Source organism: Protopterus annectens, chromosome 6.part0 (assembly GCF_019279795.1).
Source record: "Protopterus annectens isolate FY-2018-M chromosome 6.part0, PAN1.0, whole genome shotgun sequence".
NCBI lineage: Eukaryota > Metazoa > Chordata > Ceratodontiformes > Protopteridae > Protopterus > Protopterus annectens.
Window position 1 is genome coordinate 371,268,811 of NC_056737.1, and position 12,312 is coordinate 371,281,122.

The following is a 12,312-nucleotide window of genomic DNA, read 5'->3' on the forward strand; positions in this document are numbered from 1 at the left end:
TTGTGGCAGATCTAAAAATTCTCTTGAGTCTCTTTTTGGACTGAGGATAATCCTGGCATTCCCAGTGGAAATGCTCTGTTAAAGTATGATGGGTTCCACCAAAAGAAAAATCCTCTGGAGGGGAAGCAGAGGGAATGGATTCCTCTGCTTCTGAATCCTCATAAGCAGAAAAAAGGCATGTCTTTATATTCAGAAATGTCAGAGTCTTCGGACTCTTGGTCAATTAAAGCTGCTGGGGACAGGTCTCTTTTTCTCTTAGCAGGGGAAGGTTGGCTTCCCCTAATCAGCATGATCAGGTCTTCTGCCATTTTAAGCATTTGGGATTGTGGCAAGAAAGCAGGTGCTATAGATTGGGTTGTCAGCTTTTTAGGTGTAGCTCGTACTCTTGGACTTAGAAACTCTGTAGTTTTAAGACAAAACTGAAGATGCGAAAGAAATCGTCGGTTTGTGTCGAGTATCGGTAATGCAATGAACGTCCTCAGAAGCTGGTGCCTGCTCAGCAGCTCCAGACACATCCAAGGTAGAGACATCCGCAGGTTCCATAGTCAAAGAAGAGTCTCATGGCATACCGTTCTCCAAACGGGTCTTGGTAGTAGCCTGCAAATCCATCAAAGCAGGCATAAGGGGCTGCGAAAGTGCCTCACTGAGTACAGGCAAACTGGTGACTAGCTTAACGGAAGCGTCGTCTGCAGTTTTGGACCTGTGCATTCTGTCTCTGTCTTTATCCTTACATTTTTTGGAAGATCGGTAGTCAGATGGCTTACCAAAGCCATTTCAGAATACGGAGATCGAGAGTGAAAATATTTAGCGACAATATGGGCCTGACGACGAATAGTTTGGGCATTGAACAAAGCACAAAACTGACAGAGAGGAATGTCGTGGTCTGGGCCTAAACAGGTGATGCAGTAAGAATGGAAATCTCGGTGTGGTATTTGCTTTCCACAGGTGAGACAATTGTTAACTTTTTCTGACATCGGTTAGAGCAAGAAAAAAGGATCCCCAATGGGGTACTTAGCTTTAGAAGACTTCAGGATGATTCAATTCGGAAATGAAAACTCAGGTAGCGGCTGACCAGCACTCATGCAAACTGCTTCTGTTTTGGGCTCCTCAGCAAGAAAGACTGATGTAATGATGTCGGCCACCTGTTTTTATACTGACGACCTGACGTCAGCCCTGGAGCGATAGCAACCGACACATAAATACTAAGTCTCTGGTATTCAGGCCTACTGAGGGCTACCTGCAGGCAGATAACCCAAGTGTGATGACTGCAACAGTGAAACACAAAGAACGTAGTGTGAGTAAAACTGGAATTTTCTTGCTATACCCCTGGGTATAAATCTAGTACAAACTGGGAAAAAGAAGTAACCAAAATGGGGAGATGGAATTGAGTGGTTGGGGTCTGAGAAGTGACAAAGAAAACTTACAATGCATGTGTTAGAGAAGAAAAGAGGATGGGCTTTTAGGGAGCCACACTGACGTCCTCAGTCAGCCCGAATACCAGAGACTTAGTATTTCTGTGTCGGTTGCAGTTGCTCCAGGACTGATGTCATGTCGTCAGGGGTATAAAAACAGGCAACCAACGTCATTACATCAGTCTTTTTTGTCAAGAAGCCCAAAGCAGAAGCAGACCTGTACTCTATTTCCCTTACATCTTCAACTAGCTATTTGAATATTCCTTTTTTTTAAACTCCAAAACAACTAGGTACTACTCATTTTAAGGGCTATGTAACTGGTTTCAAAATCTTTTCCTGACAATTTATTTTGCACAAAGCAGTTACAATTACATTGTAACAAGTCTCATATTCTTCTGCTGATTGTTAATACTTTGTTTTTAAAATTGTTTTCCCTGAGGAGCTTTTCTCCCCGGGTCTCGGCTGAAAATGAGCCAAAAGCTCAGACAGACTAACCCGGTTAACAAATGTAAAATAAATAAATAAATATGTTGAAAGGAACGATGAGGGCAGAAGGTGATGCTGATGGCAGCTGAAAGGGAGATAACAGAAAGTTAACTTAAAATGAAAACGTTTCACACAGAGAGCAATGTGGTTATTAAAACAATCAGCCAAAGGCAATGATTACAATGCAGGTCTATAAAGGGATTCAGTGGTGGCTGGAAGAGATGGATCATAGATCATTTCAAGCCTAGCCACTTCATCCCAATGTAATACCATAAAAACTTAAGTCAAGACCCAGGATTGTATTTAGCAATGAAAATCAAGGGGCAGGACTAAGAGAGAGACAGCGTCAGAGGTGGCTGCTACAGTACTCAATACACCAGCAATCCTACTGTGTCTGCAGAGTCTGCTTGTGTTCAAATCACAACTTGAACTGATCTGCCTGTCCACCTTGTATAACAGCCTTTCTTCCAACATTACAATACCGTTTTGGCTGCCAAACACTGAAGACATACAATAGTTTTTGCTGTGATATTGAATGGGAGGTCCTCCTGAAAACATACTTCAGGAGTGAATGAAAGAAAAAATGATGAGCTATATACTTCTGGTGGCATAGGCCTTGGGACCAGTTTGTCTTAACTTCAGGAAAAGTATGTGCCACTAAAACAGTAAAAAAAAAGAATGAGCTGTAAAATATTTTAGAAAGATGGTAGAAATGAAGGACAGACTTAAGTACTGTTATAGTCACTTGAGTTAACCCTAGTGATATCAAGTTCTCCCCTTAAAAAGAATTTCAAGCTTTTCATTATGGTAGCATGGTTACAAAAATAGAAAATCCTGTGGAAGATTTTTAACAACAGCCTTAACCCTTTAAGGGGTCCTGAGAGTAATCTCTTCTGGATCTGCCTAGCTTTTTAAAAGATACTTGTGAGCTAGGCCCCCTATAGTATCTGTCGTCAACAACACAGGAGGGGAGGTAAAGAATCAGGGTTAAGAGAAGCCTCTGTAAAACATCTTCCACAAAAAATCCTCAGGAGGGAGAAAGTAGAAAACTCCTGTAAATCTTCCAGCCCGAGACAGAAAAAATCCAAAAAAAGGATCCATCCCTTCCCTCCTGCGAGGAGGAGGCAAAGAACCCTAATCATAGTCATTAAATCTTCAGCCATCTTCAGCCATGTCAAGCATACATAGGGCCTGTCAGATGCCTGAGAAGGCCTGAGGCTGCTAACAGGAGCCTAAACCCTACTCTGCCCTTTGTAGAAGCCTTGGTTGTAACCTGGCCTAACTGAGAGATGGGAGGAGAGCTAGGGCTAAAGCCCCTGAAGCCCAGCCTGCCTCCTGGCCCTAACACATCCTGCACCACCATAAGCAGCCTGGCCTGACTCTAACTTAACTTCTGTTTGTGCCTCTGTCTCCGCCAGCCCTCTAAAGAACCGGCCGAGCCCTCCGGGCAACCGGAAACCACCCTAGGCAGAGGTAACCAGTCCTTCGTTTCTCTGTACTAGCGAGTGGGGTGCCGGCGGCACATCGGGTAATGGTGGGCCCGGCTATCAACTCCTTCGGCACGATCCTAATCTATTCCATAGTACTTGTTGTTAAATCTAGTACAACAATCGACTTAAATTGCGTCGTGCTCAGGAACAAACAAGGTATACACAAAGGTAGACCCAATCAGGCGACATCCTCTGTTGGTATACAGAAGTTATTTAATTTACCTTTGTTACTTTTTCTAAAATACTTTGGCACTGAGGCAAAAAAATATAAATAAAATAAAATTTAGCAAAACTTGATTATTATCTGAAACTGCTCTCGGCCCGAAAACAATCTCAAAAACCACTCGCCCATTTTGCTTCTGCATGGACCACCGGACAAAAAGACCAAGGATATGGCGTGTCATGCGGGTCATACCCTGGACGCCCCTTGGCGTCAGCGCTTTGTAATCATGACGGCGACATATCTATCATACTTGTTGGGGGCCCCCGAGGACAAGCGCATACCCAAGTGTAAGGACTGCCAGCCTGTGCTTCTACAAGATGATTGCTGGAGTACAATAACTAAACCATTGTTGTTTACTTATTCCTGGTAAAAAAAAAGTATTTTTCACTTACCCCTTTTAATGTTGTATACACTGGCACTGCCACATTCTTGTATATTAGATGAGCAAAAGGTCCCGACACTGTACAAGATTGCAAATTAGTAGCTGTTAAAAAAAACTGAAAATTAGAACATGCACCAAAGCATGCATTTTATCACTTTACCAGCTCTGACTATAAATGTTATTAATATTAAAAAAAATGAAATACAGGTTCCAGAATTATGTGCAAAGAACAGTCAGTTGACTGGCTGCAATATATGGCCTCGCACATTAAAATGGTCAGTCACGAACATCCATGCACTTACAACACATAGGAAATAAAATAAAATGTAATGATCAGGAGCTAAGAACCATATGCATACTCAAATTTTCATTTCACTGCTTGAGGAAAGACACACACACACACATGCGCACACACACGCACAATCACGCACACACAATTTCTACTACTTTAAAATGTGCCTGTGATGAAATAAAGGTAATCTTTCAGTTAAAACTCATGAAAACAGTTTTACTGTGGTGAGGGGAGTATGAAATGCCTTTGTTCTGAGTGTCTAATTGCTGCAGGCTACTTAGCAGAACTTATTTCAATTAGCCACTGTGCTTTTTTTGTGCTAGGTTGTGTTTTTCCTGGGTTGCTTTGACTTGAGATGAGATCATCTTCTCCTGTTTGTGACCATGAACCACTGAAATGAATGTAAAAACAGGCCCATATCAAGTGAAGTAACCTCATCTGCTGCACTACATAGCACAAAGTTCTGTTTTAGCTTTTCTTCCGTGATTCTGTAGCAATCAGCCCTTCAAATTATTTGTGTTTTCACCTAATGTTGTGCGCTCCCTAGAGGAATTACTATCTGGCCCAGTACTGCCCTTGGTTGTGTGTGCTCCTGATGAAGTGTATGTATAACACATTTGTATAGTGCCCAGTTGCCACAGTCACAGTACATGTACTTTTGCATTTACTGCTGTACTATAGAATTACACCTGTTGTAGCCAAACCAGTGTAAACATATTTTTCCAAATTACATTGAATAAAGTTTTTCCCTAACCAGTGTAGACTTATTTTCCAATTACCTATTAAATTACTGTTGCACTGTCTGTGGCGCACGTTTTCCATCAGATTAATACAATACCGTGCAGCATCCATGCCTGTCTCCTCAACGTAAATATTTTGTGGTGTCCATGCCTATCTCCCTATCTGCTCAATGCAAGTATTATGTGGTGGTTTACTATCAATATGTAGAGTCACAGGTGGTCATGTCTACCTGCAAAACTCCTAAATCCTGAACATTCAAATGTCGAACACCAACATTACCGACTGTCCAACCTTGTCACCTTCTGGAACCATAGTAACGCTTGTTCCCGGGTCCAGAGCAGTAGGGAGTTTTGAGGCTCGGTGTTTGTGTTGCTATACCAGAATTTGGCACTTTGACTTTTGAGAAAGTTTGTCAAACACAAGTGACTCGATACAATGATAGTAAACCTTATGTGGCACCTACGGCAAACCCTTCTTGACTGACTATTAAGTGACATCTGTTCCAGCTACTTCAATGACGTTTAACATAGTGTGATTCTCTTCTTGAACTATTCTGTTTAATATGACCTTTTTCACTTATGGGTATTACTATTAATATTCTTGCTACATCTTGCACTAAATACAAAATACAAAATAACTCCAAATCTTTATACTGTGATAACCACTATCTGATTTCACTTACTGGCCCCACCTGAACTACAAACCTATTAGGACTTGCACATCTTATACACTAATTTTACTACTAGGTCATTATGGTATTTGCAAAGTAAACCAACAATTAAAGTATTTGCTACATTAATTAAAATCTACTTTAATTACTGACCCTTAGTATTCTTCACCTGCTCAATCCACCTGGTTAATAATGAAGTTCACTCTACTTTTACTTCTGCTGTAGGCAGACTTTCAAACAATGGTATTATTACTTTTAGACACTATAACAACTGCTTAATGCTTACTGATAACCAGCTATAACTAATTCAGCATGATAAATCCTGGCAGAGGTTTTAGTGTCTATCCAACCTATAGACCACCCTCTCAGCCAAACAAAATTAGTAAGCTTCAAACAACACTACCCCCCATTAATTGTTTGCATCATACCTACGTATACTGAGGTTGCAAATAAATCACTCCCTAAACCTCCCTGAATCAAGACAAATAAATCTCAGCCTCATGCCAATACCAAACCATCACCACTTTCATCCACAATCTGTAATATAAAGGTATTTAGTATTGCCAGTTATTGCAGACCCTAAGCCATCTACTTCCACTAAGTCTGCGCACACACATATGGAAATGTCTTAGAAACAGGTGATCCCATTGTTAGGTACACACATACATTTTACCCTCATCAGACTGGATAAAAATAGGATTACAATCAGCTGTTGCCCCTCAAACTGGACAAATGTAACTATGACTTAATGGTGTTCCACGTGGGTGTCTATTACTTGAAGTGTTTAGGAAGACATGCAGACAGACGTGCTCAAAGCAGGAAAAACTGTGACCTGAGTGGAAATGACGCCTGGATTCAAAGAAAAGGTAAATTACATTAATAACTGGGTAAGTAACTGCTGCCATTTTGGGGGAGGGGGGAGTGTCCAGTTTCTGTGAGATCATGACTACATGACTGACCCAGCTTACTTGCTTCACCAGTGAAAGCCTATACCTTTCATGTACAGGCTTCCACATACTGGCTAAAGCCTTTGCTGCCACTATAGCAGTTTCCTTAAGTCCATCACTTTCATAACCCTTCCTTAATCCACTACTCTGTTAACACATTCAAGGAACTGGGAAAGTAGACACTTATTGTACGTTAATGAAGGAACAGCTCCACCTCTGTTAACAGATGAAGCCCTTAAAGATTGAAATGCCACAAACATTGGTAGGCACCATCTGTAATGGAGAAATTCTCTGCAAAAATGGCAAGACTGTTACGATCGAAAACTTTAGTTTGGTATGATTTCCCAGCACAGAATAGTGACTGGGCAGAATATGAAAGTTACAACTTCAAACCTGTTTAACAGCACAGTATTGGGAATGTTTTCAAGCTGCACCTCTAAAACGGATGAAACCTATGAATACAAGCTCTGTCAGTAAAGCTTCTCAAATACAGTATTAGTATATAGTTGGCTGGGAAATTTCTCATGCGCCTTATAGGAAACCAAATGAGCACATGTCATAACCAGAACAAATAATCAGCTTCATTTTGACTCTATGGGAATGGCGCTTGCGTCAGACAGTTTTGTGATATTGGTCTGCAAAACAACATTCCAGCCCTCTGTTTGAACAGATTCATGCTAGCTTCCACATACTGCATTTTTTTGTCATAGAGTTGATCATATACAATAACATGCAAGGGCATGACACACTACAGCACCATTTGCTTTACTTTATTTAACTCAGGTGTGACAGACACCGTAGTTTGTGAAAAACGGAGGAAGTAGATTACTGACTTGAAGTAGTAATTAAATGTCTGCAGAATGATGGAGAATGATACATGTTTTCTGTTCCCAGTGAACACATGGGGATTCTTCCACTAAAGTGCATGTTTGCGAGAGCATGTTTAAATGTGAAATAATTCAGCATTTGTAACCTGCAAAGAAAACACACCTCCACACAGTTTGGGTGAGGAGATCGCTTAAGGTGAGATCTTTATAATACTTAAATGGCAGATATATGTCTTTCTCAGGATGCTGCAGGCTCTCTACAGACACAACTTACTACCAAAGGCTTCACATACTCGTGAGTTATAGTTACCCAATTACAAATCAGCCACTGCAGTTAACGGATTTTTGAGGACAACTTGCATCATAAAGTCAAGTACTGTAAAGTGGTGACATCATTATAATTAGGTCGTCATGAGGCACAAGTTAAGTTACTGACAGCACCTTGCCAAACATACACACTTACTTTTACTAGTTGGTCCATTTCCTAAAGTCACTTCAGACAGCCTCATTCCAGACTTGGCAACTGCATAGATTCTGCTCTCCTAAAAAGGAAGAAGACAAGTGACTTCTACTATGTACCTCCTAAGCAGTATGCCACTCTAAGTACAATGCCAATACAGTAAAAGAAATTGAGAAAAAGTCACATTTTTATGAAAATAAATCAATATTTAAAACATTAAATCTATATAAAAAGGAAATACTTTACATAAAAAGGAAATACTAAACAAATAGGAGGATTAAATTTGCTAATGTCAGATAAAATCATTTTATAAATTCAAAAATCTATGCACTGACTTTTTTTTTCTTTTTTGTTAACAAAAGTTGCTCCACCCACACAAATACCACTGCTACTACAATTGCTGCTGCTAGTACTAACAGAACATGGCACGTTTTCGACATGTCAGTCTAGGTTAAAACAGTTCTAACCTCAAACCAACAAAATAACTTACAGATCAACAGGAATATAGATAGCATGGTTTAACGTAAATTATGGCTCCATTCTTGGTAAGAAACACAGGTTAATCTTAATGGAAAACCAGTTCTTCTGAATGACCGAATACATATACGTGTATAACAAGGGACTGAAATACTGAAATCTCGTGAACAGATGTGAAGGCCATGAATGAAAGTGGCTTCACATCTTCTAAGAGATAAAGTTTAGAGCCACTGAATCATCAGGCTTTAATGGAGAACCTGCAAGCTTACTTATTATGAAATTAAAATACCAAGTAGAAGAGGAGTTTCTTCAAAGGTGAACAGATATGTATGCAACACCTCCAAAGAATTACCTGATCACTGATTGCTAAGTTACCATCCTACTCCTCATAAGGTCATGGTGAAGCCACCTAAAATGTACCTTGAACATAGAATAACTACAGCCTAAACCAGACAAGAGCCTGAGATATGTCAGTATAGTCTGTACTGCAATGACAGAGTTGCCATGATACATCCTTCCCCAAATGGAAAATCTTTTCAATTTAGCAAAATAATTCTACAGTGGAAAGTCTCCTTTTGGACTCACTCATCTCCAACACTCACCCCTCCACCACCAGAAGTCTAGTAGGATAAAAGGCTCCAAGCCAGAAGCCACTTCTGAGGTGAAAACCAGGCATTGACCCAGCACTACTGTGCCTAGCAGTAGTGTGATCTCCAACTGTCACAGTAATCAATGGCCCTTTTATTTCACCTACCCGATGGACAGTTACATCAGTAACTTCGCACTCACAGATCTATTTCACATGACTGAAAATGCAAAATACTGAAATTCATTTAACTGAGACCATAATACCTAATTTTCAAAATACTGAAAACTCATTTGACTGAGTCTCGTTATATTGAAAGCTTACAATGCTGAATTTCAAAAGATTGAATTTTAAGCCATAGACATGCACACATATAACACCAATGACTAACTCTTTCCAAAACTTAAAAACTACTTACTTACCCTCTTAACAGAAACCAAGCGAGGCAAAACCAAACTAGGAGTGGAGAGCATGCCCCCATACCCCCCAATGTGGGGGACTGTGCCCTCACAAACCCCCAATTATATATACTAACTCCAGGATCGCACTACAGTGAGGAAAAGGGCATATACCTTTTACTTACCTTACAGTACTGTACACACTGCCTCTACTACTGGGAGTGCATGAAACATCCACCATATTACTTTAGATACTTCCCATAAAAGTGTAGAGACATACTAGCATTGAGAAACACTACAACACTACTTTCTACACTACTATCAGTATTCTGACAATAAGCACTTTAGGTTACAGTAATTTTTTTATCACAAGCAAGTCACAGGCGAAGGGAAACACATGTCTATGGCTTAAACTTCAGTATTTTGAAATTCAGCATTGTAAGCTTTCAATATGAGTCTCAGTCAAACGAGTTTTCAGTATTTTGAAAATTAGGTATTTTGGTCTCAGTCAAATGAAATTTAGTATTTTGAGTTTTCAGTCATGTGAAGTAGACCCCTCACCAACCCAGTCTGTTCCATTTTAAATAGAGTCCTTTTGCTCATCTTCTGAAATCAGTACCCCTTCCCATACTGATTATCTCAGTCTAGTTGTGGGTCTGCTCTCTCTCTTAAGTAGCACTGTCCATGTGCCAAGATATACATGGTGTCTTGTTTCCAAAGATGTGCTCAAACAGAAAACTGAATGGAATGGCTCCAACATCAGGATGACTGAACATTCTGTATGCTCTCAAGATGCTGCTCAAATGCTTCTAGTGTTTTGCTTCAAGTGGTTAGGTCTATTATAGCCTACTAAAGTTAATGTTGCAGCTCACAGTACCACCACACAGAGGTGTAGCTAGCTATTGCAACTGTACCACCACACAGAGGTGTAGCTAGCTATTTTTGCACCAGTACTGTCCCCCCCAGTGCCCCTCCAAACAAAAAAAAGCTCTTCTCGGGATTTGAAGAGCAATAAAACAGTAACAAACATTTCTACAGTTTGTAATCCACATTGAGCACTACAGTGCTCAGTGGTGACTGCAAATGCAATACTACCATTTATTTATAAATGCTGATATGGCCTCAACACTGTGCCTGGTGGCCCCTTTGCCCTATCCTAGTTAACTACTGTGACTGCATGAAAGATTGTGGCAGATAAACAGTAGGTAAATACAGTTACAATGTTTTTGCAAGGGGGGGATTACATTTCCCTACGCCACCTGATATGGGGGTTCTGCCCCCATAATTCTTATCTCTAAAAATATTACTTTTGGGATCACACAAATTCAGAGAGAAGGATAGTAATCTGTTTCTTTTTTTTTTTGCAAAGCCACTTTGACCGAGACTGTAGGATGTGAAGAACAACCACAAAACACTATCATTTTTTTGTTACTTGATACCACTCTCCATAACAATGGTGGTAAGGTCTGACGGACCTAAATCTAATGAACTTGCTGCATATCCGTAAATCAAATGGGACTAGGGCTACCCATTCCAGGGACCTAAATATGGCTTGCAACTTAAATAGAACATGCTGGAGGGACACATTTACCTCCCAGTGACTGCCGTATCTTTGAAGCAGGCTACCAGTTCATATGAAACAGAGCACCTCTATGACACTGTTCAAGAGGAACCTGGACGAGTGGATGGGGCACCGTAAATTCTTACCGGGGATAGAGCCCACAACCCTGCTAGACATGAAAAGTCATCACTAAATGCAATCTTGGTTATTGACTAGCATTTCTACAGTACTAAATTGGGATGAAATGGCTAGGCTTAAAATGACTTATGGGTCAATAGCCTAGTAATCTATGATCCTATTCATTATTCCACAATTTGATACTGTCAAGTAGACCACTAGTCTGATGAGCTACTGTCGTATTTGTGCTTGCAACTCCTTGGTACTCAAACCCCAAGCTGATAGCAATTAAAAAATGGGACCCTTTCAATACTCACGGTCCCTGCTACAAGTATCTGGTGTTTTGTCTAGAAGTGAAGCTACATCGTGTAAGGGTGTGAAAAGTATGGTATTAGTAACATCTGTTGGGTACTCCTTGCAATACACTGGTCCATAAAAATAAATGTACAAAATTTTCCATGCTTCTTTTGGGTGTTATGGCATTTCTACTTTAACAGACTTATTTTGCTTTGCAATGGCTTAACACAACACAGTCCATATTTATTTCAGAGTTTGTTCATTTTGCAACTCATTTTCCTCTTTCATACTCACACAAATCTTCTGGCTCATCTTTTTCTTCTTTCATCCACTGTTTCTACATGGCAGATGACTTTTCTGTATTCTATTCTAGTGGTCCAGATTTAAGTGGATGTTTCAACTCACCACTCACATCGGCATGAGCTGCACATTGCTTGGTATTTGTCTGCAAAAATCATTGCCAGCACCTTGTCTATTTCAGTACTGGCAGGGAATCACTTTTTTAAAAAATGATCTTCCCCAGCTATAAAAAGTTAAATCAACTTAAATTGGCTCAAAGTACATTTCATCACCCAAACAAGTGTCCAGCACTGAAGACAGTAATGCTGTTACTCGCCATCACCAAAATAAATGTCCAGCACTGAAGCAGTAATGCTATAGTACTCCTGGTACTCACCATATCTAGATCTTTCAGGTCTAAGATTATGTACCTTGTCCAAGTGCACAGACCAAACAATAAACAACATGAAGGAATGTATATACTCAAATATTGGAATACACCCTAAGACGAATCATAAATCCAAATACTTCAAAGCAAACCTTAGGACCCACCTACTATGCTTCTGACACTCTCTTTCTGTCTAAATATTCCTACAACTGTTATATATCCATTTGCCGTCTAGCAATAGTGCCCTTTTGGTCTTCTTCCATAGTCTAAGCTTCTAGG

At 40.1% G+C, this 12,312-nt stretch overlaps 1 protein-coding gene across 2 annotated transcripts in view; it reads right to left on the reverse strand.

Annotated features, from left to right (window-relative positions):
• LOC122804322 (pleckstrin homology domain-containing family H member 1-like) overlaps nucleotides 1-12,312 on the reverse strand; it is a 1,703,720-nt gene that overhangs the window by 695,150 nt on the left and 996,258 nt on the right. For both annotated transcript variants that reach the window (XM_044074112.1, XM_044074113.1), the window contains 2 exons: nucleotides 7,934-8,012; nucleotides 4,004-4,095 (listed from right to left, as the gene is read on the reverse strand). In XM_044074112.1, the coding sequence (XP_043930047.1) occupies nucleotides 4,004-4,095; nucleotides 7,934-8,012 (171 nt within the window). The remainder of the gene's footprint in view (nucleotides 1-4,003; nucleotides 4,096-7,933; nucleotides 8,013-12,312) is intronic.